Here is a 23308-nt window from a genome sequence, read left to right as displayed (position 1 = left end):
AAAGCTGACTGTTTGAGATGGTCAATTAAATGGACTAACTTCTAACCAGACTGCTACAGAGAAAAAGAAGACACAAATTACCAATACCAGGAATGAGAGAGGTGATGTAACGATAGATACTATACCTGCTATGAGAATAATAAAGGAATATTCTGAACAACTTATGCCTGTAAATTCAGCAACTTAGATGAAATAATAAATTCCTTGAAGGGCACAAACTACCAAAGCTCACTCAAAAAGAAGTGATTAACCAGAATAGTCCAAATTGATAATATAGTTAAGAACCTCCCCACAAAGAAAACTCTAGGCCCAGATGGGTTCACTGGTGAATTCTTAAAAAAAAAAAAAAAAATTAAGAAATAATACAAACTCTACCTAAATGCTTCCAAAAAATTAAAGAGAGTGGAGTACTTTCCAACTCATTGTGAACTCGGCATTACCCTGATACCAAAACAAGACAAAGGTACTGCAGGAAATTTCTATTACAGACCGGCATGCCTCTTGAGCAGGTTGGACAGGTGCTGTTATTGTCATCATCATCATTACTCACTTTTTTCAGATCAGCAAATAGAAGAATCAAAATGGAGGGAGAGGGACCTGTGGCCAAAGTCACACAGGTACACCCTGGGCAGAGTTATAGCTGGAGTCCAGTTGGAAATGGATTTGTTGTGGTGGTTTGCCAACCATTGCAGTATCCAAAACACCCAGAAAAAAGGGTAAGGAATTGGGAGGAGGAAGACCTCTGAGGGGAAATGGTTCCATGAGCCCAGGAGAGCTGGTAGCACTAAGGGCTTGAGAACCAGGAAAGCCTGATATTTATAAATACCCCCAGAAACAGAAGCAGAATCTTCTCAAATGGTGATGTACACCTGAGCAAGAAAGGCCAGTGATGTAACAAGAATTGAGTTTTCCTGACCCAGAAGGCGTTAACTAGCTATGCGTTCATGTTGGGAACCCTGGGGGCCAAGGGAAGCTGTTGGCAGAGCTGCTGCCTATGTTCCTGGGCTCCTGCCCTACATGGCCACCTATGGATATACCCAGAGCTAATAAAACCAGGAACTTAGTCTAAAGTAACTGTGTTTGAATTAGGGGCTTCTTTCCCACTCCTCCGCCCCCAGTCTGTAGCCCACCTAAAATACAGCTAGCCCCTTCTCATTTATACTAAAATGATCAAGTGTCAGTTCCTGCCTTATGGAGATCCCAAGCCTATTAGTCACTTCAAACTGCCTCTGCAAGTCATTCATTCATTCATTAACAAATATTTATCATGTGCCTACCATGTGTGCTTATTGTACGGGCTAGTCCCTGGGGAAACAGCAATGAACAAAATAGGCAAAATTTCCTTTTTTCCTGGAGCTTACATTCTACTGGGTGGAGGAGGTCATAAACAAATGAATGTATTATTTTTTCAGATGGTGATAAATAGATATAAGAAATGTAAAGAGGCAGAGTAAGGGGTAGAGAAAGTGATGGGAATGGGATGGGTTTTATTTCATTGGTGGGGGGCCCTCTCAAATAAGATGACATATGACCAGAGATATGAAGAAATGAGGGGTCCAGCAGGGCAGTTAACTGGGGGAAGAACTCTGCAGGCAGAGGAAACAAGTAAGTGCAAAGGCCCTGGGGCCATCATGCTTGGCCTGTGGAGCCCAATGAGCCAGGAGGAAAGTGATGGGAAGCAAGGCTGGAGAGATGTCAGGGCACATGGGGCTTTGGCTTTTACCAAAGGGAGTGAGATGGGAAGCTCTGGAGAGTTTTGAGCAGAGAGCGACATAATCTGATTTTCCTTTTCAGTGGATCACTTCAGTTGCTATGTTAAGAACAGACTGTAGGCGGCCCATGGTGGAAGCAGGGAAACCAGTTAGGAATTTATTACAGCCGGGCAGAGAAGAGCGACAGTGACTCAGAGCACGGTGGCTGAGAAGTAGCAGAGAAGCAGTGACCGTATTCTAGATATACTTTGAAGGTGGAGATGACAGGATTTACTTATAGACAATATGGATATGAAAGAAGAGAAGAGATGGAGATAATGCCAAGGCTTTTGGCCAGAGCAGCTGGGAAGATGGAGTTGCCATTTACAGAAACAAAGGCTTTGTTTGAGAAGAGCAGATTTGGGGAAAATGAAGATTTTTATTTCTGTCAAGTTTAAGACGTCATTAAACATCCAAATGACGAGGTCAAGTAGGCAGTTTAGTAAAGGATGCCGTTTGTGTTGTGAAAAATGGAAATGGTGACGGGATCCTTCTCTGAGTTGCTCTGTTTTATTGTGGTTTTAATTAACTTGCTTTCCTTGAATAGCAAGAAATGCCTGCGGCATAATGGATAGTAAATCTAAAAATGATCCAAGATCGGCTGTGGTGTGGTGCGCGGGACGATGGACTTTGTGTGCCGCGTGCGAGTCATGGCAGAGGCCGTGCACACCTCCTCCCACCCCTCCAATGGGACCGAATGCCCGGAGTCTGCACCCACCCTTGTCCCAACTGCCACGGTGCTGAGAGGTTTGTCAGACCCTCCGTAGAACAGTGACAGGCTCGGAAGACATATTTAGTATGTATTTTTACAGTTTTCACCCTTTTCCTCATGATTCGTGTGCGGGAGTCAGCTTGGTTGACAGTTCGTAATGGAGAACTTGAGTGTAAGATGCGCACCCCCGAGATGCTGAGTCCAGGAGGGATGAGGACTCCCTGGTTTGGCAGGTTGGTAGCAAGGCAGTTGTGTAGGTAGGGACAGGAGGGTGGAAAGCAGGGCTGTAGCCTGAGTGATTTGTGAGCTGAGAAAGGAAAAAGTCCGGATTTCTTTGGAGCATGACTGATTTTTCGGGAGGCTTAAATCAGTTCTCCTCTGAAATGACCTGACTCCCTTCTGAACAGCAGTGTTTCTTTCAAGACAATAGTTATCGATCTATCAGACCTAATATCGAGATTTAAAGTTCTCATAAGCTTTAAAATAAAATGGCAGTCAATAAAATCTCTCAAATTGACTGCTTTTCTGTAATTTTAAAAACAGATTTCAGTGAATTCAGCCCCTGGATTGAAATTACAGAGTTAGATAGCTTGTAAGCAAAATCGGCTGCATGTCAACTAAAAAATCAAATGGGCATATATCCCCTACAATTTATGCTAGGCAAAAACCACTGAACATCCACATGAGCTGATGTGTGGTTTCTGTTTTTTTATCATTTCTGCAGACCAATGCATTTTCTGAATCTTCTAGAAACGGATGCTGTGTTCTCCGTGAATAATAACAATGTCTCCCATTTATCCAGTGCTTGTGTGCCAAGCATGGAGTTGAGCACTTTACCAGCCTCGTTTTACTTCTTCCAACTTTTAGGTTTTTGCGTGATATTTTTTTCCTTAATGTTTCAACTCTGTCTTCTCGTTTACAAAAAAATACACTATTATAACTCTTTGGATTCCAGCCTCTCTGAAATTGTTTGTATGTCATGGGGATCACTAGCTCCATTTTACAGATGCGCAAGCTGGACCTCAGATGAGCTCAGCCAGCAGAGAGCAGGGAAGACTCAAACCTGGCTCCAAGCACATGCTGTTTCTGCTGCCTCACACACAGACCGAGACCCCTTCCTCGCAGAGAAGGAGGGAGATGTTTTTAAATTCTAATCCTTCGTTGCATGAAGGTTCTTGGACCAGGCATGGCGAGCAGGATTGGTGAGATAGATATAAATAAGCACAACCAACAGATGTCTCAGGTTGTGTTTCACTCACCATGCTGAAGGTAATTCATGCTTGTCCAGGAGCAGACAGATAACACTCAGTAAAACTGGTTACAGAGATGGGTTTGATCTCTACATGGTGCTGGCCTTCAAAGGGTTTAAGGAAAACGAGAATGATGACTGTGAGTTAAGGTGACGATCAGTTCTCTCCCTTCATCAAGATGGCATCCGGGGCAGCGTGGCGGTGAGACCAGCAGAGCAGCTCAGCGGGGGAGTGGCGTTAAATAGAATAGCACAGGGGTGCCTGGGTGGCTCAGTTGGTTAAGCGTCTGCCTTCAGCTCAGGTCACGATGCCAGGGTCCTGGGATCAAGCCCCATGGCGGGCTCCTTGCTCAACGGTGAGCCTGCTTCTGCCTCTCCTCCCCACTTGTGCACTCTCTCTCTCTTGCTTTCTTGCTCTCTTTCTCTCTCTCTCAAATAAATAAACCTTTAAAAATAAATAAATAGAATAAGACATCATTCACTCCTGATTGTAAACCTCCTGCTCCACACCTTTCTTGGGGGAGAAATCAGTAGTATTCCCACCACCCACCTCCAATCCTAAACTTGCCCAGGTAGTGAACGCTAACAGTTTAGCTCTCTGTAGTTTTTTTTCCCCTTTGTTTATGCAACATAAATGAAGGGGGGGTTCATTTTTTGGGGTCTTTTTTACAAAATGTGGTTGTACTATACATATCTTATTCTATAAGTAGCTTTTTTTTACTAATTATATGATGGTCATGTTTCCAAGACATTTCTAACAGCCATGTAATATTCCATAAGAATCTAACCTCTGTAACCATTACTCTGTTGATGGACATACAGATTGTTTCTTCCAGTTCTCTGTCTCTAGACACAGAGAGGCAACAATATCCTTGAACACGTATCTTTACATTTTTGCTTTTTCTTTTTTTCCTCTTTCGTGAATCATCAAGAATCTTGTTATTGAAGCCCATTTCCCCCTAATGATGTTTGCCCGGCAGTTGGCATTTACCCGGGATCTGAAGTGTGGTCCTTCTGATGGTTATTTCCTGCTGCTTGTTCTGGGTACCTTGACCTCACATTCCATATCGATTAACCAGAGTTCTTCCCACTGTCAGCCTGTGTTGAAAGTTGGAGCATGTGGACTACGTGGCGTGTTCCATCTGTGGGAGGACCAGCTTTGTCATGTGGGACAGCTGTGTAAAGAAACCATTGGATTTTTCTGTGTGCTTTTAAAAATTTATTTGTTGTTTTCATAACTGTCTTAAAACTAGATATGGTCTGAACATAGGGCTTTCCAAAATGTGAGTTCAAAAGGGAAGCAAAAGATAGCACAGACTTCCATATATACAATGGAATATTACTCAGCTATCAGAAAGAACGAGTTCTCAACATTTGCTGCAACATGGACGGCACTAGAGGAGATAATGCTAAGTGAAATAAGTCAAGCAGAGAAAGACAATTATCATATGATTTCTCTCATCTATAACATAAGAACTAGGAAGATCGGTAGGGGAAGAAAGGGATAAAGAAAGGGGGGGGTAATCAGAAGGGGGAATGAAGCATGAGAGACTATGGACTATGAGAAACAAACTGAGGGCTTCAGAGGGGAGGGGGGTGGGGGAATGGGATAGACTGGTGATGCGTAGTAAGGAGGGCACATATTGCGTGGTGCACTGGGTGTTATACACAACTAATGAATCATCGAACTTTGCATCAGAAACCAGGGATGTACTGTATGGTGACTAACATAATATAATAAAAAAAACATTAAAAAGAAAAAACGGATAGCACAGACCAAGATGCCACAAATATTACTTGTATCTGAAGCCTGGTGTGGGTTAGGGGCTGCCACACCGGTGATGAACGGACGGTGCAGGGTGCGTAAGTAGTAATAATAAACCTTTGCGATTCTCTGAGCCGTCTGTTGAGAAGTGGAAGAGCAGGTGGGTGCAGCTGGCTTCTAGCAAAGCCTCCCCGAATGGAAAAGGACCTTCATAAAGACATCAGCCTTGGCGCATGTTGTCACACTAATCTTCTGGCTCGTCTGATTCCAGCCAGACTGTTAAAGAGAGAGCCAGCATCTATCCCATCCCCCAGAGAGGTGTGGAGAAGGGCTGGGAGCCAAGCCCCAGCTGAGGAGGGAAGGCTTGCTGTTGGGTTGTGTCAGGAGAGGGCACAGATCTGCATCTGGAGGGAGGATGGGGGGACAGAAGTTTTTCACACTCTGCCCACTAAGACCCAGTGTCTTCCTTTTGTTCCAGAGCCTGGAGCTATTTATAACTTCCTCTTAGCTTCTTGGTGGCTCCAGAGCCCATTGGACATAGTCTTACTGAGAACGTTTTATTATAAGAGACTGTCCTTTATACAAAATAGAGAGGGAAAAACACTAGAATACTGAACCTAAGCCATTTACTGGAAAATGACCTACACTGTGGCCTCTGGCAGGTGGAAACTCACATTTATGAGCCAGATGCTATGCCAGGTGTATTCACCTGTGGTATCTCTTTCATCCCTTGTGACAGCCTCAGTAGGAAGGAATTATATCCCCATTTTAGCCAAGTGGAAACTGGAGGCTTAGGTTCCCAAGGTGACCCCCTACTAAATGACAGATGTGGGATTTGGACCCAGATCTAGGGTCTCTTCAGCCCATGCTACTTCCCTTACACACCTGCTGTTGCCACTTTGGGAAGTACCCTTTCTCATGAGCTACTATTTGAGATAATCGGTATGTCATCTCACTCTGTGACTCTGGGAGGGTCCCTCCCCATTCTGGGCCTCCATTTCCTCATCTGTAAAATAAGGAGTGCAAACAAGGTGACCTTCAGGCCCTTCCGGCCTTCCTATTCAGTGATTCTCATTGGCTTTTCATGTTGAAGCTATGCAGTAGTTGGCCTTCCTCCTCAACCCAAAGAGATCCTGGCTTCTGCCTCCCCCCAAGACACACAAACCAACTCCCAAAGGCCCATCCGGTCAGTGGGAAACCCAAAACTAGCATCTGTTTGGCAGAGGAGGGTCTGTTGACTGGACTCCCATGAGAAGGTGCTAAAATGGTGCCCCCATTTCTAGAAGAAGATTGTTTATCTAAGAGTACAAACGCTGAGAGCTTTAAACAACAGAGTCACTCCCCAGGGATTTTTTCAAATGATCATTCCCTTACAAAAACACATACAACTCACCCTTATATTCACTGAAGAACAATTCGCTATATAGTGTATAGAGTGCGGTGGTGGTAGAACCCCATGGGTTGTGGATAATTGCTCATGATACCATGGTGGCCCAGTGGGCACAGGATTGGTAGGGCATCACTAACCATGTGAAACATACAGTGTGCCCCAGCAGCCTCAAGCATCCATGACCTGAAAGTCCCAATTTCCATATTAGCATTATTTCTGGAGTTTAGAAATCTTAATTCTATAAGGGTCTATTCTTTTCAAAATAATTTTTTAAAAAAATAAGAACACTTCAGCTCAAGTATGACTTGTGGATGCTTGTTTTGTTTTTCTTTTCTGAGAATGGACTTGGGAATAGGATAGACTTCTTGGCCACAAGGTTACTTTAACTGATGGGCAATCTCCTTCACAGAGCGTTGGTAACTTGCCAAAGGTTATGCAACTCGTAGTTGGTCTTTTCGACTCCACGTCCATATAAACTACTTCTGATAAATGTAAACAAACATTGAAAGGGCATGAGCGAGCAGACTGAAAGCATCCACATTCCTACTAGTGGTAGTTTTTATGCTGAAGTTCATCAAAACCCCCAGAGACCCACTTCTCTCGGCTGCACGATCTAGCTGCCCACAGACCTGCCAAAGCCCCCAGGTAGCACTTGGAACATGACAGCAGACACCAGCTCCTTGAAACTCTATATGATTCAGATTTATTCTTTACATCCAGGTTTCCAAAGGCTTTCCTCTTTGTGTTGTGTCTAAACTGAAGAGCCAGCCCCAGCAACCAGTCCAGTAGCCACTGGCCATGTGGGCAGGGATCTCCATGCAGCCTCTGTAAGCCTCACTTCCATACCTGGGAAACAAAAGGGTTGAACTAGACCCTTCCAACTCCAGTCCAGCCCAGCAACCATTAATCACCTCCTCCCTGATGGCAAGGCACAGGGCTGGGCGCAAGGCTACATGACTCGTAATGCCTTCATGCTTTGTCTTTCTAGGCCATTTTCATTCTGCTCTCTCCTCACAGCCACATGCAGGGAGGCGGGAAAAGTTATCATAATTTGTTACTGCTTATTTATTTGTCTGCCCCCCCCATTCAACTCTGCATCCCTTAGGGACAGAGACTCGTTCCTCACCAGTGTAATCCCAGAGCTTAGCATAGTATCTGTCACATAGGTGCTCAGTAAACATTTCTTGAATACATGCGTGATTGAGGGAGTGAGCAAATGAGAATGTTTTGAGCCGTGAGCTGGCTAAAACCTGGGGTACCAAGAATGGGGTGCATGTCTACAAGAGCGAAAATCTTATTCAGGCCTTACTAAAGCCCTGTGCCTTTCTCTGGAATGTCCATCCCTGATTCCAAGAGAATTGAAATCAGGAGCATTCTTTTGCTGTGAGTTCCTCTCCTCATTTACCCATCTCCAAGGACAGAGCTAACCACTCCCTCCATCTGGCTGTTTTAAATGTACAGTCTCACCTAGTTATCATGACATTCTCGTGGTATTACCATCCCCATTTCACAAATAAGAAACTGAGGCTCAGCAAGTGTGGAATCCTACCCCTGGGTGTCATGGCTGCAGAATGGCAGAGTCAGGATTTGAGCTCAGGTCGAGAGCATTTTTTGCTCCCTTAGACACATACAACATCAGGTTTGTTCAATTGACTTGCATTTCAGCTGGGTCTGTGGATAGTGTCCTGTGCTAGCGAATTAAATGTCTTTTATAATTCCCTTCAAAATGATTGGATTGTTCTATTCAAAGTTGACTGGGAGAGATTTTTGAAATGCTTTCCTTTGATTTTGACTTCCTTTCATATTCTAGTGCTCCAGCATTAAACCCTGAGGGGGCATCTTAAGGGCCAGTATATTAGATTTGTCTTTGTGTCCCAAGAGCTCAGAATCCTTCAGGGAAAATTAAATTGGGGGCTGCTTAGCCACAGATGGGCTCAGTTATCTCCCAGTCGTCCCACTGCCTCCCATCCTCACAATGGCCCTCGGCCCAGCACCTTTCTCCCAGTCAATGATGAGCAGAATTCTGCAGTGGTAGACAGAAGCTGCCCTCTGCAGATCAGAGGTGACCTGGGGGACTATTTCTGCCTCTGTCCTTCAGAAGCCATCCTTAGTTCCAAAACAGATTCATTTGATTGAGAGGGCTTAGAGATGATCCAGTTATAACAGCAAGGATTCTTTTAGTGACAAGTGACAGAGACCTAACTCAGACTGACTTAAGAAAACGTATTGACTCATGTAACTGAAAAGGCCAGGAGCAGAGCTTGGCTTCAGCTATAACTGGATCCGAGTCCCTAAACGATGCCAGTAGGAACCTCTTTCCAACTCTTGGCTCTATTTTCTACTCCGTTAAATGCATTTTAAGAGAGGGAACACACATGGTGGCCCCAAACAGACCAGACTTATATCCTCCCATGTTCAATTTCAGCAGAAAAGAGCCAGTCTCTCTCTTAGCCAAGATGTACTCTGATTTACAGGTGCCCATCCCCGCACTGTCACTGTGGTTGGAGAGATGCAGTGTTCTGATTGGCTGAGCCAGGCTCCCTTGCCCACCCTCACGGCAAGGCAAGGACCTCCCCCTGAACCCTACAGAGTTGAGGGGTGGAAGATTACTCAAGGAAAATCAGGATGCTGTTACCAAAGAAGGAGAAAGAATACAGAACAGGTGCCTGAGACTTGATTATTGCATCTCTCCAGTTCCCTTATTAGCATGAGGGGAACCTGAGATCCAGCAAGAAGAGAGGAGGCTTGGATTGTTGCATGGCAGAGCAGAAACTAGAAGCCAGGGTGTCAGACTCCTACTTAGTTCCCTCAGTTTTTGTCTTTTATCTCTTCATTCTTTTTTTTGCCTGTACAGTTAATATCATTGCTACATTATCCATATAAAAGTATTAACATGTATAAAGGGCAGATGGGTTCCAATCCAGGCTCTCGCCCTCACCAGCGGTTTGACCTCCGGCAAGTTACTTAGCTTTTCTGTACTTGGTTGCCTCCTCTTTGTAATGGGAGTAATGATAGTCTCTATCTCGAAAGAGATGAAATAAATGAATAAAATAAATAAAATAAAATAAATGAAACAAAATGACTTTGTGCATATAAAGTGCTTAGAACAATGCCTGACAAATGGAGAGCCTTAACAGATATTTTCTGTTGTCATCATTTTCATCTTCCACCTTATTTTTAACTGCTTATCAGTATTCCCTAGTTTGAGACATTCATCATGTATTTAATCTTTCCCTGTTGATGGACATTCACTTTGTTTCTCCTCTTTTTGCTAATTTCACAGTGGGTCAGGGAACACCGCCAGCCATGCCCGTTGTCCTCACACTGTGCACGTGTAACTGGGGGTAGGACCCCGTCAGACTACAAACCAGGTGATGACGGATGTGCCTGTGCAAGGGACAGGCTGTTTTTCACTCAGGTCTAGCTGTAAGCGCTGAAATTTTTTGTGGTGCCATTGGGACCAGAAATCTTGAGGCGAGAGGGCATCGCCATCAAGTGGGTTTGCCGTGTGCCATGTCATAGAAACAAATACATTTGCAGAGAAGCGTGCAGAAGAAGACATTCCCTAAATGTTTAACAGAGGTCAGCCCCAAGTGAGGATGTTGCTGTTGTTACCGGTTGTTCATTAGCCTTTCTGTGCTTTTTAGACTTTTATCCCTGAGCAGTTATCACTTTTGTCATCAAGAAAAACATTGTGGTATTTTTTTATTCAAGTATAATTAGCATACAGTGTTACATTAGTTCCAGGTGCACAACGTAGTGATTTAACAATTCTCTACATGACTCGGTGCTCATCACGGTACACGTACTCTTAATCCCCATCACCTATTCACCTGCCCCCCACCCACCTCCCCTTTGGTAACCATCAGTTTGTTTTCTATAGTTCAGAGTCTGTTCTTTGTTTGTCTCTTTTTATTTTTGTTGGTTTTATTTTTTAAATCTTGGCTTTTGTAAATAATGCTGCAGTAAACATGGGGGGGCATATATCTTTTCGAATTAGTGTTTTTGTTTTCTTTGGGTAATCACTCAGTAGTGGAATTACCAGATCCTACAGTAATTCTATTTTTAGTTTTTGGGGGAACCTCCGTGCTGTTTTCCAGAGTGGTTGCACCAGTTTGCATTCCCACCAGCAAAGCAAGAGGGTTCCTTTTTCCCCACATCCTTGCCAATGCTTGTTATTCCTTGTGTTTTCTGTTTCAGCCATTCCAGCAGGTGTGAATTGATGTTCAACATCAGAAATCAGGGAAATGCAAACTAAAACCACCATTAGATATCATTTTACACCTGTTAGAATGGCTAAAATAAGTGTTATTTTAAACAAATACCAGCTAGATTTGAGTCCTGGATCTAGGTCCCTTACCTCTCTGGGCCCTGTTTTCCTTCTGAGGAAAATGGAATTAGCCCTTCCTGGTTCTCCTCCCTCCCTGAGGTTGGTACAGATTAGAGGAGAGAGAACGACAAGTGCTCTGGAAACCATCAGGCACAATGAACCGCTGGAAGGCAAAGTTGTTCCTGTCTGGACATGGCCGAACCCAGACTCCTTATGTTGGGAATATTGTGCCCTAGTTTCCCTTCCTGGAGACTACATTCTCTATGGCCACTTTCTAAAGGCATCGGGCACAGGGATGCCTCGTGCTTATCATACACCAAAGCACTGGGCATAACTCCACCATCCAGTGGTGAAATCTCAATACGCAACATGCAGACGGGTCTTAAAGAGGACTGCTAAGATGGGGGTGTCAGTGCGGGTGGGGGCCTTCTGTTTCCTCCCCGCCATCCCCAGGCCTCCTCTTCCTGCTGGGACCTGAGGCCTCTTAAGAAGAGGACAAACACGGCTTCTTACACGAGTTCCCTACAGGAAGGTGGCTTGTGGGCTTGTCTGTGGCACCAAGCTTCCTGCTGGATTCTGGAGAGGTTGGTTTCAGCATGTCAGACAATTTTGTATTTAAACAGAGAGCCTCTACTAAGCTGGAACCAAACTAATGACTAGTGCCCATGGCAAAAGTCAAAGTGCTGTTGTGTGTTTATTTAGTGAATAAATGAGTGGATGGAGAGAGGAGAGAGAAAAAGACTAATCCCCAGGCCCCCTAATAAAGGTACATGTTCAAGGCTATGATCCAAGCTGAGCCTTTCATTTGAGTTCTGAATAATCCGTAATTTCATGATTGAATCAAATTAGAAGTGAATTTAGTCTATTATGGCATTTTTATTTCCCTTACTATGTGATGGTGTTTGTGTGTCTACTGGCAGGCCATGGGGCCCAGCCTGGAGTTTGAAAGAGCCAGGCCTCTCTGCGGGGTAGTAGCTCTATTGTATTTCACCCCATGGACTCGAGGCAACTTATTACTGCTAACCGCCCCCCCAACCCTGCTTCAATCGAACAAGCCTCCTGTGAAATTGGATGGAAGGCAGGAACCTCTGCAGCAAACTAGATACCGCCGTCTTTCTTGGCCACAGAGGACCCAGCCGAGTCAAGGGAAAGGGATTTTTAAGAGGCACTTTCGTTTATTTGCAAAAACCCACATAATGAAGTTGGTGACGGCTGCCCAGAGAAAGCTGGCTGACAGGACCAAAGGGATTAGAGGTGGGGGAAGGGTGGGGGAAAAGGCCAGAAGAGGGCTGCTGCATGAGGCCTGGCTAGAAACCATCCAACCAGATGAGGGAGGAAAACAGGACATGATGGAAGTCCCATGGTCCCAAGAGGAAAGAGACTGACTTGTCCAGCAGAACTGGACTGGCGGAATTGGGGAGGAGGGTCCTATCCACACAGCTGGAGCTGAGCTCACTGCCAGACACCAAGGGTTCATTCCTGTCCCCCACCCCCCACCCCCAGCTTCCCCTGGTGCCTCTAGCAGAGGTAGAATTTGAATCTAAGGAGACTGTGGACCCTGACCCATTTTCCTCTAATGTTTCTTTCTGAAATTACCAAACATACAGGGAAGTTTTGAAAGAATTGCATATTGAGCGCTCATGTTCCCACCACCTAGATTCTGCGGTTTGCATTTCTCTCCCTGATTTATCACATATCTATCTGTCCATCCCTCTCTCCATCTGTCAATCTATTTTATTTTTTGAGATGTTTCAAAGTAAGTTGTCGAGAGCCCCTGATGCATTTTGACAGTTTAACAATGGACTGCAGTGGCATACAAAAGGAGACGTTTTGTTGTTAGGATTGTTGTTCCACATTTTCTCCAAAAAAACTTCTTACCAGTCTTGTGGAGCTAGCTAGCTCCCTCCCAAAATGTGTTTCACTTATGAGCTGTCAACTTCAAAGGTCTCCAGGGACCTGGGAGGTAACGTAAGGGAATGAAACAACTCTGGTATAAGGCTGTGGGGAGTGGTAGGAGCTGAGGGGACTCAGAGAGCTTCTGCGCCTTGGAGAAGGGTGTCCACTGTCAACTCCAGCCCACTGCTGCCATGTGAGACCCATGAGGATTTTTTGTGAAATCTCCTACTTTTGAAGTGTTTGAAATAAGGTTTACAGGCTGGGCAAAGGGCATCAAAGATGACTTTTGTGTGAGTTTTCTGTAGCTGCCTTGGCAGATTACCATAAATTCAGCAGTTTAAACAGCACAAAGTTATTCTTAACAGTTCTGCAAGTCAGAAGTCCAACATGGGTCTCACTGGGCTAAAATCAAGGTGTTGGCCAGGCTGCATTCCCTTCTGAGGGCCCTGGGGGAATCTTGCTTATCTGGGTTGTTGGCAGACTGGTTATGAAAAGCGAAACTCTGTTTTCTTGCTGGCCATCAGCTGAGGATCATTCCCGACTTTGAAAGTCTGCCCACTTTCCTTGGCTTATGACCCCCTTCCTCCATCTTCAAAACCAGCAATGGTGAGTTGAGTCCTCTCACACTGCATTTCTCTAGTCCTTACTTCTTATCTCTCTGACCCAGCCAGAAAGGTTCTCTACCTTTAAGGACACCTGTGGTTACATTGGACCTGCTTGGGTAATCCAGGCTCCTCAAACTCATCTCAAGGTTCTTAACCTTAACCACATCTGCAAAGTCCCTCTTGCCATGTAAGCTAACATACTCATAGCTTCTGGGGATTAAGGCTTAGACATCTTTGGGCTGCTAATCTGCCTACCATACCTGGCTTCTGACTGGAGACAAAGTAGACAGCTTTGACATTCCCTCTGGGCCTGCCTGGTCCTCAGGTCCCAACTTCTGAGCCCTGGGAAAATCCCTAATATCTCTAATGAAATGTACCCCACAGACAAAAAGAAGTGAAGGACAAAAGGAATCTCAGATTTTATATAATCAGAGTGCTAGCAATGATATTAGAATTGCTTTTCTGAAACATTTATATATTATAGGAAAAAGCAAATAAGTAACAATGTTAAGAACCTAGATTTTTAGCGAAAGAGATAAAATATATAAAACCAGACAAAGACATCACAAGAAATCTATAGACCAATATCCATTTTGAATGTAGATGCAAAAATCCTCAACAAAATACTAGCAGACCGAATTCAGCAGTATGCAAGAAGGATATACACCATGACCAAGTAGGGTTTATCCTAGAAATGCAAGATTTGTTCAACATATGAAAATCAATCAGTGTAAAACACTTTATTAATAGAATAAAAATGAAACCTCTATGATCATTTCAGTAGATGCAGAAAAAGCATTTGACAAAATCCAACACTTTTCCATGATAAAAATATTCAACAAACTAGGAATATAAGGAAACTTCATCAAGTTGATAAAGAACATCTATGAAAAACCCACATTAACATTATATTTATTGGTGAAAGATTGCAAGCTTTTCCTCCTAAGACCGGGAACAAAATAAGGATGTCTGCTCTTGCCACTTCTATTCAACATTGTACTGGAGTTTCTAGCCAAAGCAATTAGACAAGAAAAAAATAAAAGAAAAGAAATAAAAGGCATCTAGCTTGGAAAAAGTGAAACTGTATTTGCTCACGATATTGTCTTATATATAGAAAATCTCGAGGAATACACACATACACAAAATTAGGAGAATAAGCTCATGCAGCAAGTTCCAGGATACAAGTTCAATAAAAATCAATCGTATTTCTATACATTAGTAAGAATAATCTAAAAAGGAAATACATATTTACTGGACATTTCTCCAGAGAAGATATACAAATGGCCAATAAGTATTTGAAAAATATACTCAACATCATTAGTCATTAGGAAAATGCAAATCAAACCAAATGAGATACTACTTCACACCCACTGGAATGGCTATAATTAAAAGGTGGACAATAACGAGAGTTAGTCAAACATGGAGAAATTGGAACCCTCATAGGTTGCTAGTGGGAATGTAAAATGTTCTTGCCACTTTGGAAAACAGTTTGGCAATTCTTCCAAGAGTTAAACATGGAGTTACCTTATGGCCCAGTAGTTCTACTCCTTGTTATATACCCAAGAGAACTGAAAACATGTCTACACAAAAGCTTATACATGAATATTTGTACCAGCATTATTCATAATAGCCAAAGGGTAGAAACAACTCAAGTGTCAATCAGTTGATGAATATATAGATAAAATATGGTATATCTGTGCATTGGAATATTATTCAGCCATAAAATGAATGAAGTCCTGATACTACAACATGGATGAACCTTGAAGACATATTCATTGAAAGAAGCCAGACACAAAAGGCCACATATTATGAGATTCCATTTACATAAAATGTCCTGGATAGGAAAACCAATGGAAAAAGAAAGCAAATTTGTAGTTACTAAGGACTGAGGTGAGGGGATAATGGGTAGTGACTGCCAGTGGATATGAAGTTTATTTTGGGGGCAATGAAAATGTTCTGGAATTAGATAGTGGTGATGGTTGTACAACTTTGTGAGTATATTAAAAACTACTGAATTATATACTTTAAAGGAGTGAATCTTATGTTGAATTTTATGGTATGTGAATTATATCTCAATTAAAAAGGACATGCAATATAAAATTAAGATTCAGTAAAACTCTGTAGTCCTGTTAAATATAAAACTTCAGCGTGAATTCATGGTGTATGTATTAAAATATATTTCTAGCTCTGGGACACCTGGGTAGCTCAGTTGGTTAAGGGTCTGTCTTCAGCTCAAGTCATGATCTCAGGGTCCTGGGATTGAGCCCTGTGTAATGAGCAGGGAGCCTGCTTGTCTCCTGGGCCCTCCCCCTTCTTGTGCTCTCTCTCTCTGTCTCTCTTTCTCTCAAATAAATAAAATCTTCAAAAAAATAAAATAAAGCATTTCTAGTTCTGACCACTGTAAAGGCATAGAAACCATAATCAAGCCAGTAGTAATGAATGTCCTTAGTGCCCATATTACAGTATCCAAATGGTGATCTTGATGTTAATCAGGAGCCAGGGTTTATTGGCAGAATGGCTGATCCAGGTTGGGGCAGAAAGTGTACAAGTTAAGCTGGAGAATCTTTTGTAATCTTTTATCAGGAAGCAGGGAAGTTATCAGTACTCTGTGGTCATATCCAAAGGATTAGGAGCCAACTTGAGAAGACTCTCTTGGGCTCAAGATGGTATTATTTGGGAACCAATTAGAATAATAATATTTATACTGAACTGAAACATATCAAATTATGTGAAAATTTATGAGTTCATAATGAAAACAAATAATCGCCATCTTTGAAACATGGTAGGGAACCAAGTCATTCTTTGAAAACTGATAATCAAGAATGTGTCATATCTTTCCTATACTTTTCCTATGCTTTCCTGTCCTCAACCAAATAGTTGATGTGGTAATTTTTCTTCATTATAGTATCCCAGCCAGTAAATGAAGAATGATAGAATAAGAGTATCACCATTTTGCAAACCCCTGATGAAATGAAGGATTTAAGCCTTGATTATCAGTGGTCACCAGCATCACAAAAGGAAAGACAACTGGACAGTATGTGTTTCCTGTAGGAGGCTCACACCACTATGAAGAGGTTGCCAGAATATCTCACCAAATTAGTTCAGGCCTCCAGACCTAGCTACCAGTTTACAGGAGCCAAAGAGGGGTGGGCAGAGGAACGTGTTCAGAGACACCACAGGAATGCAAGCAGCAAAATGCAGGATGTAGGAAATGTGATAGCGTAAAGGACCCAGTTTCTTCAACAAACACATTGTAAGGAAAAAAGAGACTTAGAAGGTGCATCACCTAACAGCAGTACGTGGGCCTTGTCTTGATCCTGATTTAAACAACTGTAAAAAGATAGAAGATATGGGAAACTTGAACACCAACTAGATATTTGATGATATTAAGGAACTATGTTCATTCTTTTGGGTGTTGCAATGATGTTAAAGGCCCACAGGGGCAGGGCCTCCCACCCGCGAGCTTACCGTGGGACTGGTGGAGAGCAGAGGGAAAAATGTGCCCCCTGCCAGCAGAGCCCAGGGAGGGAGAGCAGAGGGGGCTGAGCCAGTGAAGCCCAGTTTGTTCTTCCAAACTCCTGGATAAATGGTTTCTGCTCCACCAGTGAGGAGCGTGCAAGGGGTGAGGAGAGAGGCCAGAGCGTTACTGAAGGGCTATCTTCCACGTGGAATCACGACGATGAGTAACCATGTTCCTATAGCGACTGAGGCTGGAACAGGTTAGCACATGGAGGGCACCAAACCCCAGTGCTGCTATCGTTCTGCTCCACCAGTGAGGAGCGTGCAAGGGGTGAGGAGAGAGGCCAGAGCGTTACTGAAGGGCTATCTTCCACGTGGAATCACGACGATGAGTAACCATGTTCCTATAGCGACTGAGGCTGGAACAGGTTAGCACATGGAGGGCACCAAACCCCAGTGCTGCTATCGTTGTTTGTAACCGCTCTCATACAGAGTCAGGGGTTCTTGTAGACAAATCCCTGTCTGCCGTGTGTGCAGGAATTGGGAGGCTAAATGGAAAGAGGTTCTAAAGTAACTGAGGTGTCCCTGGCTTTCACACTTTCCCTGAAAGCTGGAAAGGAGNTGAGGTGTCCCTGGCTTTCACGCTTTCCCTAAAAGCTGGAAAGGAATGGCATTTGCAGCTAGCCAAAACGTGTGCTTGTGGAGTTCCCTTGGCAAGATGAGAGCTGAACCTGTCGTCTCCTGTCCCCTGTGTCTCCCTCCAGCTGCAATGGCAAACGCTACCTGGAGACGCTCCCCAACACCAGCATCATCATCCCCTTCCACAACGAGGGCTGGTCCTCCCTCCTCCGCACAGTCCACAGCGTGCTGAACCGCTCGCCCCCGGAGCTGATTGCCGAAATTGTGCTGGTTGATGACTTCAGTGATCGAGGTAGGGCCTGCCTCACCCAGCTTCTTGCCCCCCACGCTCCATTCAGTGACTGGCCAAAGGGTGGCAGGTTTTCTCCTCCAGCAGCACCAGCAGATGGGTCTCCGTTGGCTGATGCTTGCTGTGTGCCTGGCTGTGACCCTGGCCCTGTGCGCAGTATCTCATTTAGTTCTCGCAACGTCCCATGAAGTAGGTTCTGTTTTTATCCTGTTTGTATCGATGTAGAAGTGCACTGAACTGCAAATAACAGAAACCTCCGTAAACAATAGCTCAAACAAGTAAGGGGCTCATTCATTCATTCATCTCATAAGAAGGTCCAGGATGGGTACAGCTGCCTCAGGCTATTGTCAAGGAACCAGGCTTCTCTGTTCCTGCTTCCTCACCCTCATGGTCACAAAATGGCTGCTATACTCTGGCAAGTCTGCCCTTCAGACAGGAAGAAGGAAGAAGGGTAAAGAGAACAGAGCCTCCCTTTTTCAAGATTTTGCCTTCTTATTCAGGAAAGACTTTTGGCCAGAACTCTGACATCCAGGAACCCTATCTGCCAGGATGCTTGGAAATGGAAGTGTTTTGATTTGGGGCCTCTTGAAGAGAGGTAGGGAAGGGAGTCGTGCATTAGAGAAAGTGTTGAGTGAGCCCCTTTCCAGCATCTGCCACACCATTCTGCCACAGAGAAGACAGAGCTACAGCTTGCCTGCTCTGAGCGGGCTCGCTGCCGTGGTTAAACCTGACGGCCGCAGTAGTCAGGGCTGTGCTCACCCCCTCTTGCCGTCTAGGTACCAACCACAGCAGGGCCCTGTCTCCTCAAGCAGGCCAAGTTCCATCCTGCCTCAGGATCTTCCCCGCTCTGCGCCCTCTGCCCACACGTGCTCTTGCCAGCTCTTCCCACAGCTGGCTTCTCTCACGCCGTCCTCAGTGAGGGGCTCCCCCAGCACCACTCACTCTTCTCTGTGTGTAGTTGCATAGTTGCGTGGCTGTTTGTTGGCCTGCTTGTTGTCAGTCCTCCTCACTAGATCATTCGTGGTCTACAGCAGGGGTTCCATAACTGTGTGTGACTTGGTGAATGCATGAACAAGGAGGGAGGGCAGAAGGAAATATGTGGCAGCCACACACACACACACACACACACAGCCACACGAGCATCAGGGCTGTCTTCAACCACTGAGACAGCCGTGGCCGGGGAAGACACAGACATCCCTTCCATGGCTGGTGCCAGCCTGCGTCTTTGTGCTCAGCCTCAGATCCCTGTCCCCTGTGTTCTGCAGCACCAGCTGTCCTGGGGTGGACCCCACACCACGTGGCAGGATCCCCCTCTGAGTGTCATGGCTTACGAGTCCTCCAGAGGTAGAATAAACCACACATCAGCTGGATTAGAAACAAGCGTTCCTCCCTGCTCAGTTAGAAAAGAATCGCAAGGCCATCTAGGCTGCTGGCTCTCAGTGTGCCTCTCAGAGCAGTCAGGGCCCAGGGATGCCTCGGGAAGCACTGTGAGCAGCAGGGTGAACGTCGCCAGTGCAGGGGCGTTCAGCTCCCTCTCCTGGCATGGTCTGTATTTGGTTTCTGAAAAAGTGTTCACTGAGAGGAGGTGCACTGCTTAAAAATGTGTGATAATCACAGATATCACTCAGCCTGCTCATTTGACAGGTGGGAAACCCGAGGAGCAGTGGACAGGCTTCACTAGAGAGCACAGCTGGCTGGTTGCAGAGGAGGGACAAGAAGCCTGTCTCTGGCCTCCCGGGGCAGCCTGTCCCTCCTCACATCAGCTGGTTATGAGAAACATCTGCAGAAGTGCAGTATTCTTTTCTATCCCCAAGGACACTTCTCAATAAATTACTTCTCCATTGTATTAAAGAACAGAGTTCTTGCTAAAAAGAGCTCATTATCAAACACATCCAATCCTGGGCTATAATGGCTTGTACCTCTACTATCCCAGTTTCCTCAGTGATAAAAATAACATGACACACCCACCCCCCAATAATAAAAGAATGGCAGTCTTGAGAAAGAAGAGGTAAATTTCCTAAGAATGACGTTTTCCAAGTGCATCTCTTTCTCCAGAGAGCAAAAATATTGATCCAATGTGGTGCCATTGCCAGACCCTAATAAGATAGGGAAGAGAAGAGATACTATCCCATTTCCCAAATGAGAGTGACAACTAAGGCCCCTAATTGTTGCCCCTTTATCTCAATGAATCAGGCGTGCAACCCAGAGCCTGGCCACCTCTTACCTCATGCCCCTCAGTCCTGCACAGCAGCTGTCAGATTTCACAACCTCCATTTTTCAGAAAAGCAATCATTATTCTGGTTTCGAGAAGGAATTCTTAAGGCAGCTTTGGAAGAAAACTTAGTCAGCAGTGATTGTTTTAAAAATGAGATCTGGGAGAAACAATTTCAGAACTATGGAGAGGCCTGTCCAAAGTACAGCAAATATGGGCCATCATAAAAGACAGATTTCTCTGGGCCATGTGAGCAGAGGCAGTGCTCAGAGTTGAAATTCATAGATGCTAACTATAGGCTAGATTGGCACTGCCCAGCAGAAGGCATTTTCCTCTGAAATGAGTCTCCTCCAGGCTCCTCAGGGCAACTAATTGTAATTCAGCTAAGGGTTGAGACCTCGGGTAGGAGACAAAATTGGAGCAGATGAATGCTTGAAATAAGATCCAGAGCTTTGTGTAGGCAGCGCTGGGGACTAGACTGGAGGCTGATGCTGACCCCAGAATAATCCTGGCCTTGCCTGCAAATAGAGCACTGCAGAGTTTTCCAGGGTGTCCAAAAGCTCTTCAAATGTGTGAGCTTTGCTTGAGGATTAGGACAGAGAGGTGTTTTTGCACCAGTGGGAGAGAGAGATGGGGGTATGGAGGAGCAGACCTGCCTCCAGGTTGCACTGGCCGGATGGGAGATTTTTATTAGAAGAAACAAGAGAGGCCTTTGTTCATTTGAGTTTTTTTCTATTTCTTTTCTCCTTCTTCTCCCCACTTTCAAATAGTGTTGGTTTTGCAGAAAAATAGGATATGTAGTAACAGAAAGGGTTATTGTCCTTGGCTGAGCGGTGATGGGCTCCCTGGAATGATGAGGCACAGAAATGAAAGGCTCTGGTATGATCTCATTGACGGTATTCTCCCCAGCTCAACTCCCCATCAGGGAACAAACAAACACGTGCAGAGGGAACGGTCCCCAGAAGGAACTCTTAAGCAAGTGTTTCAAGTGTTTTCAGAGCTACTGGTGGATCGTCAGCAGTGATTGGTGCTGGGGGGATTATGGACATTGCTGGACCCACTAGCTCACACAGGAGAGACCCTCACCAATGAAGCCAGAGTCAGGTCCTCTTTCCACGATGGGCTTATTAATTCTGACGTGCACTCTCAATACCATGCCAGTCATGGGGACCCATCAAGGACATCTATTTCGCCCTGTCCTGACCTGCATTTCAACATACCGCTCTCGACACTGCCCCTGAGCGTACGGGTCTGTTCCTCTCTCAGCCTCCATCTGCTTCCAGGGCCCCCACAACTATTGGGGTGGCCATTCCCTACTTGCACCGTACTGTTTCAGTTCTTTCACCCTGAGATTTGTTCTGCGCATTTTGTTTTTCTATACACTTGTCCTGATTTAATTCATATTCGTTTATCCAACAAATTTCTTGAGTTGATTGTGCTGGATGCTGTGCGAGGTGCTGGGGAGGCAGCAGGACTAAGACAAACTTCCCCACCAAAGACTCACATCTGGAAAGGCAGACAGACGCGGTGTAAGAGATGATCATAAGACCATGGAATGTGTGCCTGTTGGTGGGGATCCAGGCTCTGCAGAGCACAGACAAGGTCAGGGAAGACTTCCCAGAGAAAATTCCAGCTAAACTCAATCCTAAGGGTTAAGTAGATACTGCTCCCCAGGGCACAGGAGGGTAAGAGTATTGGAGACCTGGAGAACAGCATGAGCACAGGCTGGGAGTGAAGGAGAAAATGTTGAAAGTGCAGAAAGAGCCATTGATAATCTCATCATCTGCAGGCAATTACTATTAGCATTTAGGCTTTTTTTCCCCCTCAGGGTTTTTTTAATAGACTTTATTTTGTAGATCAAGTTTAGGTTCACTGCAAAGTTAAGCTGAAAATACAAAGAGTTCCCATATACCCTTCCACCCTCATCCCACATATAACGAGCCCCCAGACCCCATCAGTGCTCTGCACCTGCATCAGAGTGGTCCGTTGGTGAAGATTGATGGACCTATGTTGACACATCATTATCACCCCAAATATATAGTTTTATATTGGGGTTCACTCTTGGTGTTGTATATTCTGTGGGTTTGGACAAATGTATGAGAACATATATCCACCATTATGGGGTCATACTGAATCGTTTCATTGTCTTAAAACTCTTCTGTGCTCTGCCTGTTCATCCTTCCCTCCCCCTGGCAACCACTAACCTGTTTGCTGTCTCCATAGTTTTGCCTTTTCCAGAATGTCCAATATAAGTGGAATCATACAGTATGTAGCCTTTTCAGACTGGCTTCTTTCCCTTAGTCATGCATTTAAGGTTTCTCCTTGTCTTTTTATGGCTTGTAGCTCATTTCCTTTTGGTGCAGACTAGTACTCAGTTATCTGGATGTATCACAGTTTATTTATCTACTCTTCTGCTGAAGGACATCTTGGTTCCTTCCAAGTGTGGGCAGTTATGAATAAGCCTATTATAAACGTCCATGTCCAGGTTTTTGCGTGGACATGTTTTCAGCTCGTGTTGGTAAATACCAAGGAGCACAGTGGCTGGATTACATAGTAAGAGTATGTTTCGTTGTATAAGAGACTGCCAGACTCTTCAAAGTGCCTGTACCATTCTGCATTCCCACCGGCTATGAATGAGAGTTGCCGTTGATCCACACCGTCATCAGCATTTGGTGTTGTCAGTGTTCTGGATTTTTGCCCTTCTGATGGATGTGTGGGAGTATCTCATTGTTCTAAGTTGCATTTCCCTATGACCTTTGCTGTTGAGCATCTTTTCACAAGTTTATCTGCCATTCGTATGTCTTATTTGGTGTCCAGTGTCTTCATTTCCATCTCCTTTTTCATACCGTCCCAGTCCCCCTCTAGCTCCCCTACAACTGACGTAACTAAGGGTAATAGTCTGGTGGGCATTATGCTGCATAGTAGTGCTAACATGTAACAGCATGTAGTAACAAGAACTGGTACTAACATGCAACGGCATGTAGTAACAAGCGCTGGTACTAACATGCAAC

The 23308-nt window shown here is 44.7% G+C and overlaps 1 protein-coding gene across 1 annotated transcript in view; it reads left to right on the top strand.

The window, feature by feature from the left end:
- Positions 1–23308, top strand: part of GALNT10 (polypeptide N-acetylgalactosaminyltransferase 10) — a 221597-nt gene that overhangs the window by 110719 nt on the left and 87570 nt on the right. Inside the window, exon 5 of the mRNA XM_002917167.4 lies at positions 17922–18088. Within this exon, the coding sequence (XP_002917213.3) occupies positions 17922–18088 (167 nt within the window). The remainder of the gene's footprint in view (positions 1–17921; positions 18089–23308) is intronic.

The sequence above is a fragment of the Ailuropoda melanoleuca genome, chromosome 3, assembly GCF_002007445.2.
Source record: "Ailuropoda melanoleuca isolate Jingjing chromosome 3, ASM200744v2, whole genome shotgun sequence".
Lineage (NCBI taxonomy): Eukaryota > Metazoa > Chordata > Mammalia > Carnivora > Ursidae > Ailuropoda > Ailuropoda melanoleuca.
This window is presented reverse-complemented; position numbering and strand designations above follow the sequence as displayed.